The sequence below is a fragment of the Lepisosteus oculatus genome, chromosome 5 (assembly GCF_040954835.1).
Source record: "Lepisosteus oculatus isolate fLepOcu1 chromosome 5, fLepOcu1.hap2, whole genome shotgun sequence".
Classification (NCBI taxonomy): domain Eukaryota; kingdom Metazoa; phylum Chordata; class Actinopteri; order Semionotiformes; family Lepisosteidae; genus Lepisosteus; species Lepisosteus oculatus.
The window spans coordinates 32,310,461-32,338,227 of record NC_090700.1 but is presented as its reverse complement, the minus strand read 5'-3'; the positions used below and the strand labels follow the sequence as shown (position 1 = coordinate 32,338,227).

The 27,767-nt window shown below is 40.4% G+C and overlaps 1 protein-coding gene across 5 annotated transcripts; it reads right to left on the bottom strand.

Annotated features, from left to right (window-relative positions):
- Positions 1-16: 16 nt before the first annotated feature.
- csde1 (cold shock domain containing E1, RNA-binding) lies at positions 17-25,642 on the bottom strand. 5 transcript variants are annotated; one of them, XM_015342238.2, is made up of 21 exons: positions 25,534-25,642; positions 21,394-21,847; positions 19,038-19,201; positions 15,059-15,257; positions 14,090-14,265; positions 12,292-12,378; positions 11,702-11,799; positions 11,305-11,386; positions 10,721-10,849; positions 10,327-10,452; positions 9,653-9,868; positions 8,536-8,676; positions 7,492-7,647; positions 5,840-5,947; positions 5,292-5,467; positions 5,083-5,195; positions 4,606-4,725; positions 3,636-3,814; positions 2,919-3,082; positions 2,422-2,554; positions 17-1,474 (listed from the first exon to the last, which is right to left on the bottom strand). In XM_015342238.2, exons 3-21 carry the CDS (start codon positions 19,161-19,163, stop codon positions 1,427-1,429), a joined length of 2,577 nt encoding a protein of 858 aa, XP_015197724.1. In that variant the 5' UTR covers positions 19,164-19,201; positions 21,394-21,847; positions 25,534-25,642; the 3' UTR covers positions 17-1,426. The 5 variants fall into 5 exon arrangements, with proteins under 5 accessions (XP_015197724.1, XP_069046389.1, XP_015197719.1 ...); XM_069190288.1 differs by lacking the exon at positions 19,038-19,201 and adding an exon at positions 17,161-17,340; XM_015342233.2 differs by lacking the exon at positions 19,038-19,201 and adding an exon at positions 17,161-17,340 and having other exon boundaries at positions 14,156-14,265.
- Between the last annotated feature and the right edge of the window lie 2,125 nt (positions 25,643-27,767).

Here is a 27,767-nt window from a genome sequence, read left to right as displayed (position 1 = left end):
GAACCAGAAAGGACAGTTGTAAAATTTTCGTAAAACTTTTATTCTATCGTTTCATTCAAGACCATTAACAAAAGTACAGAGGAGAGCTTCTTCATGTTGTTCTGTAAGAACCAAGCGGTCTCCTAGATAAGTTACAACTCCACACTTGAGTGGAGGCGCAGCAGAAATCCTAACAGCATCTAAACCACAGAAATTGAAATCCTGATTCTTCTGATTTTTATTTTTGCTCATTTTACTTCTGCAAAGATACCAATTTTCATGATGTCAGAATATTCCTCTAGGAAAAAAAAAGCACGTTCACATACATGAATGTCAACCCATAGTAATTGTGATGCGAATCTGCATTATTTCTACCAAAAAAGCCATCATTAAGGAGGCATCATTTTGGGTGCCATCTGGGATAAAGAATTTTTTTTAATGAATTTTTAGGCACAATTTTAGTTTTTTTTTGTATTTTTGTGTATTATTTGAAATTGGAAATCAGGGATTGAGAAAAAAAGCTGAAAGGTATGTGCAAAAAATAAAAATTATAAAAAGCAAATTAACAATGGCATCATGGTACCACCTGGAACTCTGCACCATGAAGCAATTTAAGGGAAATGGACCACACGTCGGTTCATATTTTTTTACTTGCTTCCACACCCTTAAAAGTACAGACTTAGTTTAAAATTCTGAAGCAAAGCTTTTTAACAGGACTTCATTAACAGCAATTTATTTTTTCAGGTTTGAATTTGCATCAAATTAAGTTAAATGTGAGGTGGGCTTAATAGAGAGCTAGTCTGCTCCATTTTTTAGAATGACAAGTATTTTAACAGCCCAAACATTTATCGAGTATCCCAAAGGAAGCTCTGCATTGTAACAGGTTTTCACACACAGCAGCTCCCTCCCCCCACAGTGCTTGAAAAAAAAAAAATACAGTAGCTTTAAGAAAAGCATCCAGAGCAGCAAAAGTAAATATGAAGCATGAAAAAATTCTCTGCAGTATGGGGGAGGGGGAAGGGGGTTACCACACAAATCTGGCAGGTCAATACATGTTTAAAAAGGAACCACACACGCAAACGCACACCATAGGTGCAGAATTCCAGCAGGGCCTTCTCCATCATCTTTCCAGTTTTATGTTAAATAGAGGCTAAGAAGTCTTACAGTAATTCCCGTTTTTAAATCCACCCATTCCCCCCCCACCTGTAAAAGAAAGCCTCGCAAAGACCGGAGAGAGTCCAGTCTGGTGCTGTGCTTAGCGGTGCCGATCTCAGAGCACAGACGAGGAGGCGGTGCAGAGCCATGAAGAGGACGGGTTTGGAGGGGCAAGGGGGGAGAAAGGTGAGGGTGGGCACATCGGTTCGCTCTCTGGCACCTCCCACACCCCCCGCTGCTGCACTTGCACTCCTCCACTCCGATGCTGCTGGACGCTCATGCTTTGAAGCAGTCAGTCGATGACACCTGCTTGGCGTATCTTCCTCTCCACATTAAAACCCTGTAGGCAAGTCAGAAGACCCTAAATTGGTATTTACTCCACAATTTTACATCTTTCTCCCCCCTTGACATGACATTTACCCCAGAACTCTGTACGATCACTTCAAGAAACAGGTTTAACCACCATATTTGTATATTGAGAAAAAGTATCACTGGAACACGAACAGGAGCTGTTCATCTGTTAGACACGCTTTGCCCAAGGCTGTAGATGTGATCCTGCGGGCTTCTGTCCTATTCGTCACAGATTATACAAACCCGTGCCTGTTCACTGAACTCTGCAAGAATGTTAACATTCCTTTTTAAACCAATGTATTGTTAAGATTCACTCCCAGATACGCCTGTTGCACACTGACTGGTTGTAATGTCTAGGATAGAAACCGCTACCAATGAACATCCCAGACCTTAAATGCGCTCTTGACAAGAAAAGCAACGATTCCTTTTCTAAATTTTACTTTTTCCACCAGGGTTGACAATGAAGACTGCTATTTCTTATTAGGTGTGGCACAGGTGAGAAAAACCTGAAAGGTGATAAAGAAATTTGGGTGGGGCAGAAGTGATGAGGATCAAAAAGAATCCACTATCGCAGTCAGTCTTAACTGATCAAGTCACCATTTAATCAATACCTGAAATCATTTTATAAAGAGGTATAGACCAACAGTGGTAGGTTTCTTCTCAATCTTAAAAATTATTAGTATGACATGGCACTTCGCAATCATTTACATGTTTTTAAAGACAAAAAAACGTTAAACAACTAATTGCTAGACGTTATATTTCCATTGCAAGCTGTCAAGCTCTCAGTATGAGCAATGAGAAAAATATTACCTTGTAGTAACATTCAGTACTGGACTATTGTCTTGTCATTACCACTTTCTTTGCTCTTCAGAAGGGAGATTGCTCTACTCTAATGATCTATGATCAGAAAGGCCCCACACTGCAGAGAATAAGTACCTTGGAGTTATCAGGTCCCCGGGGTTGGCGAAGAATGACCAGACGAGGGGCACTGGCATCATCCAGGGTAATGCTCTTCAAGCGGCTCACCAGGCGGTCAGGCCGAGGTGTGGCCACAGGCTTCGGACCCTCACTAAAGGGAAGTGAAATTGATTAAAACTTCGTTAGACAAAGACAAAGCCTGGGGAGGGAGCACCTAATTTTTTCAAGGTACTTCAGGTAGGTTCAAAATTAAATCTGTTATTTGCTTAAAACATCCTGGTTTTTAGATCAACAGCTATGAAGTAAATATATTCACTGCTTCAATACACATTCAGACTGAATTCTGCTGCTCAATTGATGAGGTTGGAACTTTTAGACAGACACCAAAATGGATAAATCAGGAACATTATGAAGCAGAAATTACAAATGGAAGCTTTCCTAAAGCTTTTTTACCCTCTTTTGCAGTTGTTGTATTTTGATCAATTTAATTTAGTTTTTAATAAGGTGTTCTGTACCTGACTCTGCGCACGTTGCAAGCACTACACTTTCCTGTGCGTTGGTTCAGAATCACAGAAAACTCCACCTCATCTCCAGCCTGCAGCTCCACTCCATCCTGCACCTCTTTCACATGGAAGAACAGCTTCTTCCCATCACCCACTTCATAGGAGATGAAGCCAAACTGCACCAGACACACAGGGGGAGATAGGGGCCAAGTTAAATCTTCCAGTTTACTCAAAGGTCCTGATGCAATTTTCTTTGTCCTGTGTACCACAATCATGTTCTTTATGGTTGGCCATGAAAAACTGCTCTAGATAAATCTTCAATCCCTTGGGGAAAAAAAATGTACCACCGATTTGACAGCACCTGGAATTCAACATTTCAACCGTTCTGAATATTGCAGAGAATTCAGTTTCACTGCATGGACCTGCTTTACATGTTGAGCTTTGTAACAGGAAATGACAGTCATGAACTCAAACCATATCTACAATCCACCAAACAATATTGCATGTTCTTTGACAAGTGGAGAAACCTCTCTTCAATGATTTCCTAACTTAGGGACTATCCCAGGCCACATGCTCATTGGCTGGATAGTGGACCCAACCAACAGCTAGTCATTCCATTCTTATAAGTAATACGCATGAGTCAATGATGAGCTGCTCTTGGTGGGGACCTTGGTATCCAAACACAGGACAGGGTAGACACTGCATTAGAAAACAAAAGGATTTCCTTACCTGGTCCTTTACACACTCTACAGGGGCTCTGCGCAATGGGACAATATTACAGGCCATCTTCTGCCCAGTCTGAGCCACAGTGCACAGTTGGAACTTCACCGACTCCCCCTTCTGCAGGCAGTCTGCCTTGCTGGCCATTCCCACAATGCCAAAGGGGAAGCTCTGCCCCTTCAGGCTACCTGTAGACAAACCACCAGGTGCTTTGAGTGCCAACACCCATACTACTCATCACCCCCTAGTTAGGCATCTATTCTCCTGCATTTCAGATGATCCCAAAGTGCTTGCTGATTGAAGGTCACTGCAAGCATGGGCTAGAAATAAAACACCAGTCAGTGGTGGTCTGCCTTAAAACCATCATTTAATAGATCCTATTAACATTGGTAGAAAACCCTTTTCCCCATAGCATGTTACAAAAGCTGCCCCCCAAAAATACTAGTTTAAAATTTTAAAATCACAGTTTGCAGTCAAAAGTCAAAATGTCGTGCAATTCCCATGAATGGTGAAGTATCAATACACCAGACCTTTTTTCCTCAGTGTGCTATGGGAAGGAAGGTTGATAAGTAAAAATTAGGAGGCATAATTGTCGGCTTTCTTGTTTCTGAAGATATAACAACATAGGTCAATTCAGGCAGTCTCAAGAGATAACAGGCACTGGTTGAGGAAAAACCTCCACAGGAGGCACAACTCGGCTCTTAACCAAAAAAGGGACATATGACATGGCTTGAGAGAAAAGCTGAAAAAATGGAAAATATCCATTGTGCTTTGTAAGCACTAGATTCCATACCGTCTCAAACTGACCACTGTAATCACTATGGGATGTGGACTCCAACAGGGGCAGTCTCTAATATTCCCATCAGGTCATACATAACTACATATTTATGTTCTGCATCACAACATATAGAACCATTTTCTTGCAAGAATTATGGAGTCTTGTGGAAATGTGCCAGTAGCATTTCATGCAATGACTCACCTTCCTCTGTGACCTCGATGAGCCCCTGATACTCAGTCTGGGAGGGGTCCACACTGCGCAGTGGTCTCACAACCTTCCCCAGGCACACAGTTGCACTGACATCTTCCCCAACACCATTAACTGCAAATGCACCAGGACACACTGTGTTACTGAAACATTATAGAGGCAGAGATTCCATAATGGTGATCATTAACGGTTTTACTGCTACTTAACATCCATATCAATGTACAAGGGAACGCGTCCATAAAATTCAATATCTGGCCCCAGCAGGACCAGAGGTAGCGTTGCAAACTGATCCCACATTTGCTGCAGGACAAGATACAGCATCTCCATTTACAAAGTACACATCACAAAACTGGAATTTAGTGTAATTCTAAAATTACCCTGTATGAGGTACAGAACATGGGATTAGAAGACAAAGCAATCTGGAGAAAAACTGAAATGACCACTGATAAAACCGTTTGAACTGACCCTTACCTGCAGTGACCTTGGTGACTTTCTCAGCGCTGACCTTATTGCCCTTGCCCTTAGATAGGGTGTATTCCACAGTGTCACCCAGCTCAAGATTTTCAAGATCCCCACACATCTCGCTGCAAAAAACAGCATACAGGTTATTGTAGAGTGGCATGAAGCCCTGACTGCCCAGAGTTAACTGATAAAATGTTTAAAGCTACAAAGCAATTAACCTGTAGTGAAAAAAGATCTCCTGGTCATGATTCGCCGTTTCTATGAACCCAAAGTTGTCCTTCAGCGTGGCAACATATCCCAGGAGCCTCCTGGTGCCAGCAGTGCGGTTGAGGAGTTTGATAGACACTGCACTCTGCTGACCCGTCCTTTTTACTTCACAAATACTGAACTCCACCTGTAAAATCAGACTCAACTTGGAAAGAGCTTGGAGCAAGGGATGGATATGCTAGCCAAATGCCAGTGGAATTTCAGCTTAGAACTGGCCATTCTTCCCTTTCTGTACCAGATGGTTTGGAAGAGATACAGAGTTTCAAAACGTTTCCACATCACAAAAAAAAACATGAGAAATATTAATGGCATAAGAACTAGAGCACATTCAGATAATCCTCATCTTTAGTCTAATTCAGAGCAAGGGATGCTCTAAGTGTCCCTTACAAATTAATTTAGTTGAGTGCACTAACCAGAGCTGTTAAGTCAATGAAAAAATAACCCTACAGTACTGTTCGTACTAATCTCTTTCCACCCCTCACATGCTCACAGCTCTCACCTTATCTCCAACCTGTGGATACGCGGACCCTTCCAAATCCTTGGTATGATAAGAGACAGTCATCTTCATGCCACAGTCTTCATATCCTATCACACCCTCCTCTGAATCCTGATGCACACATGGAGACATTACATAAAGATCAGAAAAGCCATGAGCTACAGGGAGTGCAGCAGACATCTTAAAAGCTAGAGTATCATATGCAGTAGCATTAAGGAACGTCAAGTCCACAGAAACAACTCCAACACCGTATGCTGTAATAAGCAGAAGGGAAGCACTAAATCAGCCTGTAATTAAAACAGCCAAGTCATGTTATTTACCCTCCGTAACTACACAGAAAAAAACAGCAAGATGTTAGGACTGTGCTGAAGTGTAAATGCCCCATTCTCAGAACAGCTGTGGCATTCATAATGAGGCTATGTGCTATAAGCGCTCTGTGCAATCCACAAAGTATTTCTCATGCACAGCCATTCACATCAGATGCCCATCTTCTCTACTTGAGATACAAGTTAGATACATTCAAAGAGCAGAACAGGAAGATCCAAAGTTAGAGATGTTAATCTGTTAATCAACTAATCTGAAGATATTTTCTAAATAACATTTCTCTAGCATGTAGTATTGGCTTTTCATTACTTTGAAATTTCTTTGGAAATCGAAACTTCCAAAGAAACCGCTGAGAACCGCTGAGACAGAACTCTGGAGTGTACGGAGCTTGACTGAACAGTGCTTTGTTCCCCAACAATGAAGGGTACATTTCCTAATTAGGACTCACTTTCCAATACTTTTTTATAGAGTTTTATACTCTAGTGTGAAAAAAATTCAAAACGAACAGATTTTGCAAAACAAAGTGAAAGGCAACTGGATACAATATAGTTGTTTCAGAAAAACTGAATTTCACTGTAATTAAGGTTAACAAGATAGGGGGGTGGGGGAAAGGCAGCATCCTACCTTCTCTTTTTTCTAATAAAGAAAGAAAAAGTGGGAGGAAAGGAGAAAGCAAAGTAGTAAGATTAAGAGGTCTGAAGAGATGGGCTCAAGTGTTCTGAAGACTAGAAACAAGCAAGGAAGTTAAAAATGTCAAATGTTTAATTTGTTGTGGAATAGAACTTTAGACAAAAGGGAAGAAAATTAGAGAGCATTGATAACCAAACAATCTTACTTCGGTTGAAGTTCCATTTTCCACCCTATGACTTCCTGCTCTTGACAAACTACTTTTTGAACTAGCCAAGTTCCCCAGGGAATGGGGAACTTTGGTAGCACTGTAACAGCAGCTAAAAACTAAAAGCCCTCTTAAGTTAGATTTCCATTTGCTTATGGGAACTGAATTTAAGAAACTGCCAAGTTTATTTGGAAGGTATATTTCTACTTCATGATGCAGAAGAATGTGCACAAGGCATTACATAGGAGAGCAAGTACAATGGCAAATGAATAAGACTTATACCTTATTTGGTTCACCTGTTGCAATATAATCAATTTCTGATGAAAAGGTACATATCTGAGATTTTTATCAATTATCTAACTTGGTAAGGTACAAACTGGCTCCCTGCATGACTGACTAGCATGAAACTTTTCCAAGGCTGGAGAAGACTTTCAAAGACCTGTTATTCTTCAGGTCTTCGGGGTCAGAGATCAAATGAAAAGTGTACTAGGCTTACCTTCTCCTTGCCTTTGGCTGGGCTGGTGGTTTTGGAGGGAGCCTCTTTCTCCACTGTGCCTATAAAGCGATGTTCTGACTGGGTGTGGAAGCATACTGTGCCTTTGGGGAGCTTTTTGATCCGGACTGCGTGGTTCCTTTGGGCTGACAGCATATCCTGCACAGGGATAGCCAAACTTGAGTCTGATGTGTTCCACAGGAAAATGGTATTTACAATCCCAAACAATTAAGAACAACATTAGCAATTTAAGGAGAGCTTGGGGCTGGGACAAAACCTAACAAACTAAGGAAGCTGGATAGTTTTTCTACAGTGGAGGGTTTCATTTTAGGCTTTAGGAGTTGCAGGTTCTTGTATAGAAAAAGAAAAAAACACTTCAATGCTTAATTAAAAGCCTAAAACCTCAAGTGGGTCAAAGTGCTTTGTAGCAGGTCTGATCAGTTTCCATGTAAGACACCTGGTACAGTTTGTCCAAACTTTCACATCTCTGAACAACTTCAAGGCCACTTCTTCCTTTTTCACAGCAAGACTGGGAAACTGACATATGGTGCTTTTGAAATCCATTGTTCCTTACCAGCATATTTCTGGTTGTCAGAAAAACATGAATCCTCAACTTAATGTACTCAGCTGCAGGTAATGTGTGGCTAAGTGTGTGGAAATGAGTGTTCAATTACCTTCCTTTACCACATCTGATATCAAGATTCCACAGTTGCATAACATTTATGCATTTTTGTTCAGGGATTTATATTGGCATAAGCTGCTTGCACATTTATTGAACAGTCTGAAGAAAAATCTTCCTTAGGGCCAGATGAAATTGGAACCTTTACAGCACAGTAATTGAAAGCTTTGTAATTCTATTCATATCCACTAACCTGAAGTGAATGGTTTCATCTTAAAGTTAACTTGAGGTTAGGAAAAACAATGTAACCTTGACTAGATCCAAATTTTTACTTAAACCAATACATCTATAAAGTGTTTATATGGAATTCCACTGTTCTGCCATAGTGTGGCTGTCATTTCCAGTCAGCTGCAGTGGGGTACACTTACAGGAACCACAGTGAACTCCACTTCATCAGAGATGTGCAGCTGACTCTCCTCCAAAATCTCACTGAAGTGGAAGAACATCCTGGCATCACGGTCCACACACTTAATGAACCCAAAGCCATCTCTCATAGCTGCAATTACTCCCTGTGGCATAGAAAATGTGATGGTCAATAACTCCTAACTGTGCCACATTTCCCACATAAAGGACTATTTAATATCATCTGGGATGTTCTACTACTATATAAACCTTGATGTGCAATGCCTTTTTCATTCACAAAGCCAAGTGTTTATTGCACTTACATTGTGTAACCTAACTGAATTGTAGCTAGCAAATTAAACATTTGAAAGAAAAACTTACTGCAAAAGGAAGATTTGTCAAATGAACATATACCCACCTGAATGAGTAAAGTTAAGAGGAAATACATAACTGGGATGCAGCATATTCCTAATGGATTTTAAAGGGAATAATTATACTTATTTAGGGGAATCAGCGGAAAGGGAATTTGTAGCAAGTTATAAATTATAGGCTCCCACTGCAATTTTTAAAAATACCAATTAACTAAAAAAATGCATTCCTATTGCTTCAGGTGTAAGAATGCAGGTAACACAAGATCAGTTATATTGTATCAGTACTGGAAATGCAACTTAAGGTTTTAAATTATGGTTGAAACTCCTGTATTGATGCGTCTACCAAGGCATTTAAATGCCTACTTGTCATTAATCTTTGATGCACTGAAAGCTCCATGATACTTAAATTGGCATGGCCAGAAGGACATCATATTGCACAAACACAGAAAACCGAGTTGACTGAGGCTATGTTTTTGCAGTAGGTCTAATCAGTTTCAAGAATGCAGGTGCCCAGCAAGGCACAGCTTAAGCAAAATACAAGTAGGTCATGGCTGATTAATGCCCACCTTTCTCATCAATTTCATTTGGCCTTACATCTTGGGGAATCTTTGTCACTGTTGAGCAATGCCATGACTCAAGCTCATTGATGTCTTGGCCATAGGAATCCAAGCATTGAGGTTAAAAGATCCTGATGCCTGACCTAGACTGCCACAAATGTTTTGTGTAAATAAAGGCTGTGCTGTAACCACTGGCATGTTGAAATTTATCTCACCATCTCCCTGGTCTCCTTGGTGTATTGGAAAGTGTCAGGCAGAATCTCGATGTTGGTGGCACGCTCCAGCTTGTCACGCCGGTCAGTGGAGATATTAAACTCCACATGATCTCCCTCTAGCAGCGTAACCTTGGACTTGGTGTCTTTGTCACCAAATAAGAGTTCCTTGTCAGCGAAATGAATCCTGGCACGGATGCGGCCAGGTAAGGGATCATTCTAGGATGACAGGAAAAAAAAGCACAGATCAGGAACCCTTACTGACTACTCTGAAAGACTGGACTCAAATTAGCCTTTGTTTCTGTGCATTATCAGTTTAAGCCTCTAAGATTTGTTGCAATACAATTTTGCTGTGTTAACTAAAAGTGATTCAATGGTCTGCCCCCCCCCCCCCCCCCATCATGTATTCAAAATGGGAAGAACCACTGTTCACAGTGTAAAGATCCTGTCACAAACTGTTGATTAGTTTATACATTTTTTAGAAAGTCTTAAATCTTTATCAAAAGATTTACAAGCCAATAATGTTACTGTAAAAAATTCCTCAATATTGCATTTTAATTGTAACCCTTTTTGTTCTTGGAGAATTTCTGCAGTGTATACTGAAACAGTAACACTTGACTAGTCTTATTTAAAAGAATTATACATTATACAAATTGGGCTAAAACCAAGAAGCTTACCTGGTTCTTAGTGGGAACTTTAGGGATTACTTTAGTGACAGTTCCTTCAAAGCGCTCAATGCTGATGTCTTCAAAAATAACTGTTCCTTGGGGCAGCAGTCTCACATCTGTGGCTACCTCTTTTCCCTAGAGGGCATTAAAACACCTTAATGAATAGCATCATACTGACTTTTCAACCTTAAATTTTGCATAAGAATACTTAAGTGCTACAATAAACAGGATTATGTCCTCAAATAATAAACTGAAAAAGCCTGGATTCGTCAGCTTTCAAAAAAATGAAAACTGCTCTGAAGTGGCAGCAACTCTCCACACACAAATTATAATTTAACATTGAAAACACCTTAAAATATCTTGTAGCAGATATCAGCCCAAACAGCTGAGCAGGGACACTCACATTTCGCTCTTTGATGGTGAATTCCACATCATCTCCTGCCTGCAGGGCTTCCAGGTCTCCTTTAAACTCACTATAGTGAAAGAAGATCTCTTTCACTACATCTCCTCTTTCAATAAACCCAAATGCCTCCTAAAGAGGGGATAGAAGGTCACAATCACAAGACATCCATGCAAGAAATGGAGCATTGTGTAAACCATATACCATAAAAACATGCATGCATTACTAGCTTTCAGTCCTTTTTACTGGATACTAATACAGCACCACCCAGCATGCATCAAAGCATTCTGCATTTTCCTAGAACATTCCACTGGGACTTCTTCCCAGACCTCTTGCTTGCATCTGCCTTTTCTATTTATTAATTCAAATGCACAACATAGAAGTTTTAGACCGCAAAAAACCTAATCCAGAGCAACAAGACCCTGGCAATTAAACATCCTGCTAACCAAAAAAAAAACATTAGGCTTCTTAAGAAGTCATGCATGGGTGTGCATTACAAACACCCAATCCAGAAAAGTTTAATCAAGTGTCAGGTTTGTGAAACTTCAGTTATACATCATTCATGTTTATAGAATCTATCACTTTACCTTGGTTGCACAGACAACACCCTGGCAGCGCATCTGTTTCTTCTTCACCAGTACAATATTATGAGCGCTGACCGCACCAGTGCTGAGGATTTAATCACATACCAGGTCAGTAAAGCATGCCTCAACCACAGCACATCCCCCCCCACCCCGTTCCGCAATTGCTGTAGATGTACCAGGTAGGCACTTAGAACAAGCTGCCCTTCCACATTACAAAAGCAGATTCATCTAGGTTTTTCAAGATTTAGTCCCCGGATGAATTTGCTTTTAACTGCCAAGCAAGCCTGAAATGGCCTACTCTGCTAAAAGTAGAGAAAACTAAAACTTATTTCATTTGAGCTGTTTTAATAGTATTAAGAAAAATTCTGATGCAAAAAAGCTATAACACAGAAGCACTCACTGTTTGTTCGTTTCCATGAAGAAGCTGACCTTGTCCCCAGTGTCAAGGAGCGTGTTGCCCTCCACATCTTCAGGAGTGTAGGTCAGATAAAATACCTCCTAAAGAGAGAGACAAGGAAAGGTACTTTGCCGATTTAATATAAATCAAACATCTGAAGTGCTTCTGAAAGTCTGTTTCAAAACAGAATCACTATGACAACTAATCAAAAGGTTCTGTAAGCAGATTTTGGAGGTTTAATTTTCTGTTTTTCTTCACACCTGATTCGGGTTCAAAACGAGACCACTTTTCACTCATTCTGGAACTACCGATACTTAATACTAGTATATACATGGGTTTTAGAAACGCGTCTGAGAAGGAATTAAACATTCAGTTGCATATCCAGCACAGATTTAGTTGAAAAACAGCGCAAAACACAAGCCTGTATTGAGGAGACAATGGCTAAAAAATTTTATTTGTATTTATATGTCCAAGGAAGATAAGAACTGGTTTCTATTTATGGGACCTAGAGGTCACGGCAAGTTTTGTCAACACAAAAGATTTAATTGTTCAGGCTTGTTTTCTGGATACAGGAGGCAACAGTGATGACTTACCCCATTGCGCTCATAGCATACACTGCCAGTGGGAACCTGTCCTGGGGCTGACTTGCCATCAAGGTGATTTGGAATTGCACAAACAACCTGCAGAAATATTGATCACATTTAGCTACACTTCAGAAAATGTAAACAAATGTTTCAACACCAACTGATTTTAATTTTTGACCACACCAAAAGTTTAGTTAAAATGTTTTGGTATGGTCAACTCTGACAAAAACATTCTGGAGTATTTTCCCCACTTAAAAGACAAGGAAACAAGGGTCTAAGTTTACATTTTCCAAAATTTGTTTTTTAATGTTTCTTTAGGGCAGTTTTCTTTTAATTTCAAAACAAGTTCTTTCCATCAACAGATTTAAACTACAAGTTAAGTTTCTGGTATGCATGGACATATTCCAAAAATGTTTAAGTGCTAAGCATCCTACTCTGTGACATTGTGGTCTTCTATTTTCTACTCCTAATCTAGAGCTGTCCATAGTTAATCAATTCTGCTTGCTACTACAACCCCTTAATGTTGAGAGATTGTGAACCTGTGCATGCATTTCTCCTCCATACTGACCTATTAGGTGCCAAAAGTGTCTTAAAGGAAATCCTGCAACCACTAGTGTATAAAGTGCTCTCTCACGGACATCACTTCTGCTACAAATGATAGCCGATGTAACTCTGGCCTATCAAAAACAGCCCATTAATGACAGTGCTCACCCATCCAGTGCTTGGGGAGTCCAGTAAGAGGTGGCTAACATGACAGCTCCAATCTGCACCTTAAGATGTAACGTACCCAATGTATGCACTTTTAATTGGTTTTACGGCAAAAATTCACCAACATTTATCTTCAAATTAAGCACAGCATCAGGTTTCTTTTCTAACTGTGTAGGTGGCAGCTTAAACATGATTACAGCCATCATGCTTGTAAATCTAATTAACTCTTAAATCAGCTTTAAAATGGAACGACTAAGCCTTATTGAGGACACAAACGTTTTTTTATCTACATTGGCCTGACAAAAGTACAAACATTCTTATGGAGATCAGCAATAAGCAAGTTCTAGACAAACGTTCCCAAATTCACACAGAGAAGGGTAAACCGCTAGGTCTCGCTTTTTCAGAGTCTTCTTTATAAGACTCATCTGAACATTTGTTTGGGCTTAAAAGTACAGCTTTAGACATGATTTCACAAATTGGTGCTGATAGTTAAAGAAAAGCCCCTAGAAAAAATGCAAAAAGGAGCAAAGCACCTTTTAAATGGCACTGGCTTTAACCACCCCCCCCTCCCAGCAACCACCACCCCAGTTCAGACACCACAAGACCTCAAACCCCAACACAGACAGGACAAGACAGTCAAACTTACTCTAATTGCTTTAACTGGTTGAATATGAAACACTGGCAATACATTTCTCAATGTGATTTTATTACACCTAATCCCCCAAATCTGAACTGTTCTCAAGGAGGAGAATTAGGGACCAAATGAGTATTTAAGGTCAGTGAATTAAAATCAGAATAATGCACTTAAAATGAGTTAACTCTGACTGACCAGAATTCTAGGACACTGTACTACATATTACCTATGGACAACATATCATAGCACCTAAAGGTTATTACACAAAGATCATGGGATTCGTAACCAAAGAAAACTGGGACAAAAGCTTTCCACTTCATGGACTTAAGAGCACTTGTTTTTCACATTCTAGGTAACGCTGTGTAGACATATTACAGACCAGATAGTTTAACATTTAAAGTAAGTTTGACCAAACACAAAATGGACAAATGGAAGGTAAACATAACCAAAAAAAGATTCCTTAACTGGATTTATAAAACCATGCAGCATAGTAAGGGGAGTGTTGAGTGAGTTTGTGTCAATCGCTCCCACCTGCCCAGTGATTCTCTCCTCAGGCAGTATCTCTGGTTTAATTTTCACCAGCTTCACTGCAATGGGTTTGCCAGTGCGCCTGTCAGACGACACTTCAAACTCTACATCATCTGCAGGAGACAGACTCATTAAAACACCCTCAAATTACTCTGGATTCAATTCTCATTTATCACACAGGCAGGTCATCCACAAGCGCACAACTGACACCCTGTACTCATTAACAGTTTACTTCATATGCATAGTAAGGGGTTTTTATGCCATTTAACATCCAGTACTTTTATATATACACACAGAAGGAAGAGGCACCTCCCCATTGAGGTGTTAGTCTGAAGTAGTTTTTCTGGCATTTCCCTAGTTTTAATATGGTGATTATAAAATCTTCAGAACCCTAATGAAAGCATCTTTTTCCACCTGAAAAAAGGACCATTTAGATTAGTCCCATGGGTTAAGTTTATGCATTACTTCCCAAATGGAATCAAAATCAAACCCCCAAAAATGCACCACATGAGAGGTTCAATAGGCTAAAAAAATGGAATGAGCTAAAGCATGAAGTATTTCAGAAATCAAAATGACTTTTTCCCCAAAGTCTTTAATTGGATCAGACACTGCAAACATGTAAGGAAACCAAGATCGCTACTGAGCTGCAAAATGTATTGTCCATTTCAGTAGCACTGAGCTCAACCAATCCTGTCAAATAGGTAATAAAGTTACTTACAAGCGTGAATTAGAAAAACAGTTGCAATATAAAAAAACTCCTCCTAAAACCACAGGTAGAGACCTCTGCCTTTAATTTTTGAAATTGGAAGCCATACCAAATAAGACAAGGGAAAAAGAATCCCAACCTCAATGCAACACAGGGAATCAGAAAAACAGAAAACATAGTACAGGGCACCCTCCACTCACCTCCAACCTTCAGATCCTGAAGGTTACCATTGTATTGGGAGCAGTGGAAGAAGAGACGTGCTTGCCGTTCGGAGCACTGGATAAACCCGTAGGAGATCAGCAACTTCTCGATGACACCAGTTTCCCGCAGGCCGCCTGCTGTGCCATTAGCGTAGGCAGAATGGCCATTGTTGTGCAGCAGATTGGGGTCGAAACTCATCTGGAAAAGCCAGACGCGGCAATGCACCAGAGACCAGTTTTTAATATGCTACTTTGGGGAGAGTGGGTTACTTCACACACAATACTACATTTCAAATCAGATCAAATAACTACAAATAAGAAAAGGCAATAAGGAAGACCTGGGGAAGCCAAACAAAGGTGCAACTTTTGTAATTTGGAAAGGCGCATAGGAATACCCAAACAAACAAACAAACTCCTTGTCCTGGATTTGGCATCGGTTTACTTCTTGTAATGTCACATAAAATGTCAGTGCAACATGGAAAATGGATGCATAGACTTCAAAACCATCCATACATGCATGGATTAAGCATGCCAATTTCTAGTACAAACATGATTAAATACAATCTTCCAATGCCAAACATTCAAGGAATATTTCAAATACTAAAAGTTTTAAAAAAAATCAAAACGACAATTCAGAAAACCAGGACTTTCACTCATTCATTTGAAATTATAGCACGATGGGAAAACTTATTGCACAATTCAAACCTAAGAGTACTTTTCAGTTTCTTCAGATGTTACAGTCCTTGTTCACCATTTAAATGTCCAGATCTTTTAAAAATCAGTGATGCTCTGTTTTACCACCAAGGAAATACAAGGTTACTATTACCCTATGGCAAAACAAGGCCAACTAAAAGAACATTACGACTACAGAAGAGCTCCTTCAGTGCACCTAGACTTATGTAGTTACTAACTGACATTCTCTGAAAAAAAAATCTAAAACTTTTAACCTTTTTAAAAGAATTCTTATAGCTGCACATTTTATCCTGCAATATGAATCCAAAAGCCAGCTCAATCCTGCATTTAACATTTGAAATTGAATACTTATCAGAAATCTGAAAATGTGAATTCAGTGCAAGTGTAAAGGCCAAATTCATGCAGAAAACTCAGATCAGTGTTAAAGAGAATGTCACAGATACAAATAAGAATTACCAACTTAACCTCAAGTTAAAGGCAGTTTTATGTATTCAGGATTAACTGCTGGCAATGCACCTGAAGCCATAAAAAAGGTTTAGCTGTTTTTTTGGTAAGGCAACTTAATTATATATTCAAGTCTTTGGTATCTTTAAGAAAATGGTTCAAAGACGGATGTTTAGATTTAAAGGGGAACTGCAGTCCCAATTTCTCAGACTGCTACTTCAATCTAGGTCATATATTCATTGATGGTACAGAACAATCTTACAAATTTCAAATCAAGCACAAAATTGTGAACCTTGGGAATGTACTGTATGACTGCCATTGTCATCCCAGACTGCTGGTATAACCTTGTGCTAGAGTTCATACGAATTGCGATGTGAAACACCTCATCCTACTCACTAGTCACCATAATGTCTAATGTAATGTGACATACGAGCAAATAAGTACAGGTTGTGCAGACTTTTCACTGTGATCTGTACATAGAATTGTAGAATTAACAAGTAAGCAGTATTTATTGGCAAAACATGTCCAAGTCAAAAGCAATTACTACTGGATTAAAAGATGTATTGAGAATCCTGCTTATTTACAATGTAATGGGGCCTTTTCACCTGGATGGTTACCTCACTCCGAATCGCAGACTATGGTGCTGCACATAACTGGAAATTTAGTCTATTTTGCAATGTAAGCTGGAGGTTTTACAAATTAGTGCATTTTACTTTTATTGCAGTTTGAAATACACTCAACAACACCAGTTCTTTCTAACCAAGAAATATAAGAACAGCGTTGCAGCCCACTTTAAGCAATTTAGTTTGAAAGAATTAAGAGAGACTGTGGAAAAGGAACCAACTTACAATAAGTAACCACAAGCTTGAAGCACCACAAGCTCAAACTACACTGCAAACAGCACCTAATCATGCAGTTAGACTCAGTGACTAGTGGAGTGCAGACCCTGGCTGGTCCCAACTCACAGATCTCTGATAAAGGGGGATCCTCTTCTGCTTTTTGCCCCCTGAAGCGCTGGTGCTAGGGCACGAGACTGAGGAGGAGCGGGGAATGGGGAGGGCTGCCAGGGGAGGGGCAAGAGAGGGCTCAGGGGGGGCGGGATACACCCGCTCCATCTTGTACAGCTGGGGGAGCACAGCAGCACACTGTCAAGGGAAAACTACAGCTCAGTATTGAAGGGGCAGTGGGGGTGGTAATGGGACATGGCACTATGCTGGTGCTGCTAACTCTGACATTGCTAGCAGAGTAAGCTTTATCAAGAGTGGGTAGCATCACCAATTTATCACTTTCTTAAAAAGTGTTCTAACAGATCCAAAGAGCCAGCCGAACTGAAAGATATGAGGACTTGCTCTGGAATGACTGGGATATTTCAACAGGTAAACCGAATAAGCTAAATGTTATCTCCTTTTGTTTAGAATTTGTGGTGTGAGAGCCATTGTGCTAAACTAACATTTTTCCAACAAATGTTTAGCAGGTATTCTTGGAAAGTTATTTTCAAAATGACAGAATTTTTACGCTAAGAGATAACAGGAGAAAAAAAACATTTAACAAAGCCAAAAAGGGAAAAAAACAAGACTAACAGAAGGGGATAATGTGGACAGTAGTGGAGCTGAGAAGGCCAGAAAAGTCCTAGGTAAAGTAAACTTGTAAGATCTTCAGGGTGGCACTGAATCAGATTTAAAAATAAAAACCCTTTACAACACCTTGTCCATACACACACACATACAGGTTTTTAGATGCAGGGCCAAAGTGGTTGCTGAAATGATTAAGTGACAAATGAGATGCTCGACAATGGTTCTTCTTCTGTAACCAAGGCATATTCTGCTGATCCTCACTCAGTCATAAAAATTCAAGGAGTATACAAATGAAAACAGCTACAAAAGTAATGCATGATTCTCTATGCTATAGAGTATGACACTGGGGTGTAATGGTGAGTTAGATGGGGAGGTCATTTGTAGGGCACAAGACCAGCCTCAAACCTGCAGTTTCTGATCAATGCAAATACACTGCCTTCTTTTAACATCTGGCTAGAGCCCGTTTGATGGACCACTGAAGTTGGAAAAATGGTAATAGCAGCTCAATTGGATATAAAGGTCTTTCTAAACTTTTTATTCCCATTAACTCAAAGGAATGCCAAGCTGTACAATGAAAATGTACTGGCGATACACAATTTATGAAGACAGGTAAAAAGTACCAGATAGGCTAACCGGTGAAAATCGAAACATTTACTAATAATACAATACTTTAGTCTTAAAACCAGTCTTACCACAAGTGAAGCTTCTTGTAAAAAGGCATGAATGTAAAAGCAGCATCCACTGCTTCTAATACACAAGCCAAACTGAAGAACTCTGATGCAGGCCGCTAACAGTAATTATCACTGCTGCCATGCAGGAAGGCTAAGAACTGATACAAGGCTGGAATTCCAATTGGGTTTCCCCCACCCTCAAAGTGCATGGATAAGCTTGCCTGCCAGCAATTACAAATACCACTGAACAAACAAAGCAGTGTAGATACTTCAAGCTTATACCAATGGCATCTGCCCTCAAATAAACAGGTGGTCTGTTTTAAGATCCGCAATACAAACATTAAGGTGTGAAAAACAGATACCAAGAAAACGTTTTGGACAGACTTGCCAAAATTAAGCCAGGAAAAAACTTTCAACTCAAAAACTGCCTATTCATCCATCAAGCTTAATTGTCTATGGATGCATAATGGCAGCTCCACCTACATCTCCTGCAGCAAGAGAGGCTAGTCCCAGAGCCCAGAGAGAACGAGAATGAGGGGGGTTAGGCCAAACAGCGCCAGAAAGGGTGGAAGGTTGGGGCAGGAGAATGGAACTTACAGATCGGCCGTACGGCGACAAGCTGAGTCCAACAGGAGATGTGTTCCCCAGGTCAGCATTAACATACGCAGCAGGGGGGGAGGCAGGCAAGGTAAACTCAACAAAGCCCTTCCAGGTGCTCGCCATATTCCTACGCCCTTTTGCAATCTATACTGTTTAAAAAGCTGCATGTGAGGACAGAAAAGACAGAGAGCAACAACAGCCAGTAAACAAACTATTAGCTGCTACCCTGCAGCCAATAAGCACTGATCAGGAATCAGAGTGACAACACAGGCAGGATACAGCATGGCAGCTTTGCACAAGAAAACTACTTAACACCATTCAACGTCAAAACTATTCGGAAACATTAAAATGATTTCTACAAGTGCCACATTTCTTCTGTCTTCTATATGATTAAAAAGCAACAGCTGGTGTTTTTGACTACTCAAAATGCACAAATCCAAACTGTTGCCAAGAGAAAACAAGTCAAGTCATCAAATCACTCCTGCAAAGACACCAACATAACTACAAATGCAAAACTCAATGAAATCATACTACTGCAGGAATGAAAGATACTATTTACTGGTGATCTGGGGAATACAGCCTGATCTGAATGATCAAAACAATCATATACTATGAGACTAATAAGTTAAGGGAAGCCTTACACAAGCCCATTCATAGTTACAAGAGAAAGAGCACATGGAATTCTGAATTCTTTAAAATATTCTAAAAATTCTGAATTCCGCACAGAATTCCCAATTTTGGTTCACCAGAACAGTACTGCAACATGAGACTCACTAGATATGCATAGAAAGGGCAAACAAATTTGATGTTGCATCTACTAAAATAATTTGCAGGCTGAATATAAGCAAAACTATCAATATTGAGCATGCTGTTTAATGTGCATTTTGTTAAACCACATACTAGTTCTGTGCTTTTGCTCCAAGAAGAGAATTTCCCAGTGTATTTTCAGATTAAATGTATGACTTTTCTGTAGAAAGCACAGGGCAACATACTGAAAGAATGGCATACTGAAGATGGGAAGTGCAGATGGTGCCCAGTTCCACATCATTCCTACATCCATTGTATTTAGTTATGCAATTATATCCATATTAAATGTCCTGGACTACATGAACAAAGACATTACAAAAGGAGTCGGAACTTCAGTGTTCCAAAACAGCACAACCCTCTAGTTCTCATCCCATCACTGATCTATTATGACACCTTCTCGTGGGTGGCAGAGTGCAACACAATGAGGGCTGAAACCCAAGAGCCAAAACAAATCCAGGGCTAGCAATTACAGGGTCCCACCGTGGTCACTATAGTCTGTGCAGTTAATGCAACAAGGTAAAGTTTAAACTTATTAAAACAAGAGTCAAATTAAGAAATGAATCCTCTATGTTTCAATCACGAGCAACATCTCAGTTTAGCTTCATTTTTTTAGCTCAGTAGCTTTCAGTTCCAAGATCCTGGTTCTGATCGTTGATATACAGACCATGTCCTTAGCCAAAAACGCTCGTCTTCAGCTCCACACAGCTCACACAGAATCAACCTCCCATACAGCTTTCAGACTACAAGTTCTAACAAGGAACACAACAGCGGACATATTTGGGCAAGACGCCAAATCACTCTTTGAATCTCGGTGACTATGAAGAATCATGTAGGACTTGCCGCCCCCGGATGGCAATTCCCATCCCTGTGGCACAACAGTAACTGAGGAATCTGCTACCTCACATCAACAAAGAGCACATCTTCCTCTTTCCTACAAAAGCTATACAGTGGCAATCATTCCAAATCTTTAAAACTAGTGAACTAGTCATTCACCTGAAGAATTAACATTTTAAGACAACACAAGCACCTGTTACTGGAGAACTGCTTATTTAAAACAGACAATGCTGAAAACCAACAGGACTGTCACCTACCACACTTACTGAAGGAGATTACTCTTATTGTGCATAGATTTAATAAGTATGCAAAATTCAAGGCTCCACTGTGCAAGCAGTGCGGTTTTGCCTCAGCACATTGAAAACAACCGGTAATCTGTTCTGACATGGTAAAATATTTAGACAAGGTGTCTTAGCAATGAAAAAGACTCAACCCCACCCCATACTCCTGTATATTTTCCTTACAAGCAACACATAAATTTCAATGTGGACTCAGGGAGTAAAGTTTATTCTCGGCTCCAAAATTGTCCACTGTACTGCGAGGAGAGGAGAAAGGGTGGGAGGGGAAAAACAGGAAAGGTCAGTTACCACATCCAACAACTTCACTGCAGTACAAGAGGGACCTGCTGTTGAGGTGGAATGGTAACAAATATCCTTGGCTTTGTGAACAGAACCACAAACTAGTGACAACAGCCTGCAAGAAAAACTCATACCTTGCTCTGTTCTTGGTTTCCGATATGCCCAGTACTTCACAATTGTGGCACGTGAAGGGTTCCAAAAGCAGGTAACACTGCGTTAAACAAAACAGAATAGCACAGAAAGAGACAGACAGACAGAGAGAGACAAGAGGAATCTATTTGAACTAGCAAAGGTTACTACTCCTGTTGCACTGAACACATCAGCACAGTGCAACAAAGAGGATGAAGAAGGCTAGCAGCAGCGTTGGAAAGTGCTCTTCAGAAGCTGTTGAGTAGGCACAATCTTCTTGTTTCAGATCAAGTGTTGTGTCTTTCAGCTCACTCGTGGCCGTCTCGGTTCTTTGGTTGCGTGTTTCTTGTTCTTGTCTTGGAGCGTCGTTTTAACTTTTGTTTTAAGGTTCTCTTCTGCGTGATCTGAACTTTGAAGCAGCAGTTTCAGATGGTAAAATCAATTCCGTTTCACTTCATACTGAGGAGAGAAAGAAAAAAAGGCCAGAATATGTAAAACATTCTCTGGTAATCAAAGTTAACCGTTTCAAAATTCTGAGAAACCAATAGGCTGCACTGAATAACAAGCAAGACGGCAGTTCCTTTCCATTTCTGGTTTTCGTCAAAGCTCCATGTGTAACCTTATTTCAGGAAATCCATACAACACTGAAGAAAAAGCAGCTTAGAAGAGTTGAAGCTTTTATATAGCCTCCAATTAGTTTTTCCATCATAACTGGGGCAAAACAAACAAAACATGTTTTAGCATTTCCTTTGTCCTTTGCCTCTTCTTTCAAGGCCTAACCTGTTGAGGTGTTCCCCAGGACAATGACATGTTAGTTTCTTTCACTCAAATGACACGGATACTTTGGTGCCCCCATGACTTATTTTAAAAAAAAGTAAGTTTAACCTGTGGAACCAAGTTTTATTTTCACACTAAGTTTATGGGGCAAACACACTCAAAGCACAAACAGAACACCTAAAAACGTTATTAAAAAAACATTCCATTAAATCACATTCCAAACAAAATGGGGAGGAAGGGGAAGTTACAGACAGTCCACACAGCAGTCCTTTTAACAGAATCATCTAGAATCAGGTCACTTATTTGTACTGACAAATCTGATAAGGGTAAAGAGCAGAAAGATCAGATCCTGGTTTGCCGCTTCTGACATCACCTTTCACACAGAACAATTTCTAGCAGGCAAGTTCAAAACGGGTCTACTCAGATCTGAGACAGCCCAGACCCAACTGAAAGGCACAACACTGGCACAGTCCTGTGTGAAGGCTCCCAAGAGTAGCTGCAGGAGGGGAGGTTTGCACAGAGCCTGCATTTACTCAGGTCAGCTGCTCAGTGCCCCCCCCCTTCACCAGCCTTTCCAAATTCTTTACCAAGAGCCTCATCTGCTATTAATACTGACAGTTCCAGTAGAGCTGCATCCGGACGCAGCTGCAGGACTTGATAGTCTGGCAGCACAGCTGTGCATTCACCACCTCCAGCATGGGTGGAACAAACCAAACACTCAGCAGAGCACCACTGTGAGCAGGGGGTATCACTCACCAAGTGGCATATAGATGCCAGAAATAGGGCTTTACCACCCCTCTGTCTGGATTTCTTTACAATTAAGCTCTCCATTAGCTAAATGAACCTTGGAAGTATTTAAGTCTAGAGACTCAGTGACAAGATAACTGAGCTCATGCTTAACCTAGTACAGAACATTAAGATGAAAAATAAGGAAAGTGGAGTGAAAAAACATCAAGAAATGAGGGACCCTAATGTTATACTGTGGGTTTAAGTCTCCAGTTGATTGCAATTCTAAATCATCGTATTCACTAAATTCTGTGCTTTGTTCTCAGAGCAGACTGAATAGGTCAACACCAGAAGAGGATTCTGGGTAGTGTGCACATCACTTTAAAACCCTTCAATCCATTCTAGGAACAAAGACTCCCCGCCATAGCTGGAGGGCTGTATTTGAGACAAATGAAGACAGCCAATCAGCAACAAATTAAAGACTGCCACTTTTGAACTCAAGAGCAGCATAAAAGTATCAAGAAGTGTTTAGATTGATCATTGAACTGGAGAAAAAGCTTTAAGTGGAGGGCAATACCTAGGGTTTTTGCCCCCATGAGAATGAATGAGAAGTCTTTGGAAAGCAGCACTAACCTATCAATTTGAAAACAAACGACAAACACAGGGCACTGGCAGATAAGATGTTTTTTTACAAACCCCTAGTGGATCTATAATGGTTGCCAACAAGACTAGAATTTCTCTTTTTACACCACTGATCAGATGTAATTCAGAGTCCTTTGTTAGTGGTTAAGCACGCATTCTGTTCCACACAGGAGAAGATAACTTTCTAGAACAATTCATCATCTTCCCTACATCTCAAGATGCTCTGCTCTACCCCTCCCCAACTTGAAAGAATTTCATTTGAGAACTTTCTCAAGAACTCACCAACAAACATGGGTTGTGGTCTAGATTAAATCAAAGCTTCTAATCAGGTGCCAAAGACAACTGTGGTAGCTTTCTGCAGATTTCTATCTAGACCTGCCACATCACACTTGGTTTTGAGCCTGCAATGGATAAGTGGGTCAAATTAAAAGCCCAAGTGTATTTAGAACTGTGACTGTGAGGGGGGAAAATTTTGCAATGGACATGATAGTTGACTCACTATGCGATTATCCAAATTATAGTAAGTGGCATAAAACAACAAATGAGTATTAGAACTAACAGCATTTAAGTATTAAGTACGTATCTCAAGGTATATTAACAATGTACACAAGCAGTATCATGATTGGGTATAAAATCACATCGATTCCCACAATGCCTAAGAGGCATTTACAGCACAAGACAGCTGTAAAATAAACCATCAGCTACAGGTATAAATTGTCCTTAAGGCAGGAGATAAGCAGCTGTAACGACTTGCATCGCTACTGTAGACAAGCCATTACAAACAACGCAGCCAGCGGCTGAACCTCATGCTGTATCTTTTCCAAAGCTTGAAATGCAGGTAAAACCTTACATCTAGTCTCTCCGTTTGTACGTACGCCCATGATAATGCGCGATGAATGACTAGTTGAATTCACAAAACACTGGGGTGTGGGAAAGCTGGGGAAAAAAAATCAAAGGAATAAAAAAAACTATTTATTAGCACCCAATGCAAAAGCACGGGCCAGGCAAAACTCAGAGGCAGGCTGTTTCCTTCTGAAACGACCAGAGTAGTTTATCTACATTTTTGCTTAGTGCTACTAAGCTTGGTTTTGACCTGCCCCCTTCTCCTATGAAATCCGTCTATTTATGTTCTATGTACTCCAAACGAATTGCAAAACGAGTAGAGCGACGCCTTCGTCAGCGCAGATATGCAACATGGGAAATCGAGTGCTCTGATGCTGCGAGAACCCACACCTCCCAGAAAGAGTCCGTTCGGCGCGAACTACACTTCCCACTACACCCTCTGACCACGCTCCCAGTCCATTTCAATCGCCAGTGACGCAGCCAAAACTCACCCGAGCACACAGTCTATCCGTTTGCCCGCCCCAGCTACGTGCTGATTGGATATCTGACTACCCAAGAGTGTGGTCTTCGAAGCCGATTGGCTACCCTTTACGTCAATTATCCCTCCCTTTAAAGTTAGCTGCAGATAACACAAATTCTAAATGCGCATTTATGTGCTACGTACTTCGTTATTTAACTAAACGTACCTAAATACAAACAACAAATACATTACAGAGTACTCAGGGGCCGAAGGCATTTCAAAAAATGTTTTACATTTCCCCGTTATTACAAAACGAAGGGATTGCCGTTATTGACAACAAAGAAAACAAACGCGACTGAGTACATTTTTTGCCCAGTTTTCAGAACTGTCAGGCTTTCCTGAGGCTCCGTGTTTCAGTAAGCAATCCTCTACTCCAAGAAGTAAAAGAGAATCCTAGATAAAGGAAATTCATTTGTGAGAAACAAGAGGCGGTCATGATGATTTATGACAAAACCTTCGACAAGAACAACGGGAGCGCTCTCCCCCACCCAACCGACCCGTGCGCCGAGGACACTGCCACGATCCGCAGAGACCTACTACCCACTTTATTTCGGCAACCTGGGCGTTTCCCGCTTTAAAACCAAACTTCCAGTCGGTTAAAAAGCAATTCCACTCAGAGAAATAGAGTCGAACTCACCCCAACAGCCCTTAGCACTATCTCCAGCGCCGCCATGAGCAGCACGGCACATTACGTAGGGATAAAACTGCCCATTCTCGCGAGATCATCGCTTCAGACCCCTCGCCGCCCCTGCTGGGAAAACCCGCAGTCCTCCTCTTAAAGAGACAGGTGTTACTGTTATTGTTACGATAACAGTTTATATCAAGTATCTTTGTAACAGTATGCGCCTTGTAGTGTGATGCATTTAGGGTTTATCAGCGGTGAAGAATTCAGTAGTTCTGCAGTGTTATTGGTCTAGGACCAAGAGTGAGAATCACTTTACTACAACTGAAAGACAGCTTTGTCAATGGGTTCTTTAAATGGCTCACACATTTGGTAAATTCTGGGATCTGGAGGTATGAACATACATAAGGGAAAGCTCATCAATTAAGGTTTTATTTACACAGTAAGAAAATCATTACAAGACACTTTAAAGCCATAAAAGCTGTTTATGAAGAATTATAACAGGACTGCATTCTATATTTCTACAGTACAGATTTTCACTCCTGGACTTCAATCTAACTTCAATTTCTCAATGAGTAAAGACCTGGAGACAGTCCAATTAGTCAATGCAGGCCCATGAAGTGAACAGTTGATTTGGATTAAATCATTAAGAAGCCCAGTGTGGAGTGAAAACTACAAACGATGACAGGTCATGACCAGGAACAACCAGCACATTTCTCCTTTGTATGTTATTACCTTCTGCTCTTTTAATGTATTCTGAAATAAAGCCACTCATGTTTATTCCTGTTTCAATTTTGTGAAACCATTAAATCTCCTTTCAGTCATTCTTTCTTCACTGAGACCTGGAAACAAAGTACCTTTCAAGTTGTCTATTCACCAGTATCTCTCAGCCCTGGAACAAGCCTTGGTACCCTGCTCTTTATGTTATCATTACTGGGCCTGTAATTTGTGATTGGTGGATAATTAGCTCACAAAAGAAGTTTGGATTTAGTCTAGACCCATTTCTTAAAACAGTTTGAAAGAAGCCTTTCCTTTGAATACTACATTTAACACTCAATATAATTTGGCAGCTTGTTCCATGTACTGTACCTACAACTCTGTGTATAGAAGGATGAGCCAACCCTGAATTAGGTCAAGGATGTTAGTCTCTGCTTCTGTAGGTGTTATAGTGTCTCCCGGCTTTCATTTGTTCAATTTACAAATTAGTTGTAAATTGAACAAATTAAATTCACCTGATTGAATTTGAATTAACCTGAATAAAAAGATGAATTCATTGTTCTCTACAAGGTTCCAAACATTTACCATATTATAATGATACAAATCTTGAAAATATACCTAATTAAAAGAGTAATTAGACTAAGTAATCCACTTGCAATGGAAACCTTCAGGAGCCGAGTTAAGACTGCAGTACGTTTTGTACTTCCTTCCTTTTTGAGCTTCCTTTTCCTGTTTTAGTGCTTATTCTAAACTAGTGCTTTACATTAACATGATCAGTCTGTTTCATCCATCTTCCAGTCTGCCCAAGACAGGATACACCCTTGCCGTGACACCAGTCCATCGCCTGCATGATCAATCCCTTCTGTGGAAAACTGAAGTGTTTTTACTCTCATCATTTGGATGAAGGCAATTAAAAATACATTAATTTAAGTAAACTCTTTAGATTATTAAGTAGACAAAATAAAAAAAAAGATAAAGAGTATTTCTATTTTTACCAAACCACTCACACATTCAGCATGCTGTCATCTGATCTGTGTGAACTGGGCATGTGGTTGAGCAAGTGTTTACTTTTCTTGAGCAGTTCATGGCTGACTGGAATGGGAAGGTTTCAAATCCAGGGGGAGGAGATTGTGCTGCGTTGATCTGCCATGACGTGGCAGGGAGAGGTGGCTAAAGAGATGCCCTCTAGCCTGCTGGTTTGTTGATGAGCCCCAGGGAATTCTGGTGGCAATCATTAACTGCATGCAGAAGGTTTGGCACTGTGCCCTCTGGATGAGGCGTTACTCAGTCTTCAGCATACACAACTCTGATAGCCCCCCAGCAAGTGGAGGGAGGTTTAACAGTCTTACCAAAGAGCAACTAAGGAATAGAAGGACTAGTGTTATGGAAACACTTCTCAAGTTTCTCAAAAGCGAATGCGGTCGTGTTATCATCTTTTCTGTATTCTTTTATACAAGCCAAGCTTGTCTGTGGCCACGTTTCGGGTGTCCACCCGTGCCATCTCCCACAACACATGGATGCAAGTTGAACTG

What these genes read in the sequence shown, in the direction of transcription:
- csde1 (XM_069190288.1), bottom strand. Translation starts at nt 17,310, where the DNA reads ATGGAGCGGGTGTATCCCGCCCCCCCTGAGCCCTCTCTTGCCCCTCCC. An exon ending in AGTCACCAAGGTCACTGCAG is followed by an intron (nt 4,726 to 5,082) that starts GTAAGGGTCAGT and finishes GTGCATTTGCAG; the next exon opens with TTAATGGTGTTGGGGAAGAT. An exon ending in CATCGAGGTCACAGAGGAAG is followed by an intron (nt 3,815 to 4,605) that starts GTGAGTCATTGC and finishes GTTTGTCTACAG; the next exon opens with GTAGCCTGAAGGGGCAGAGC.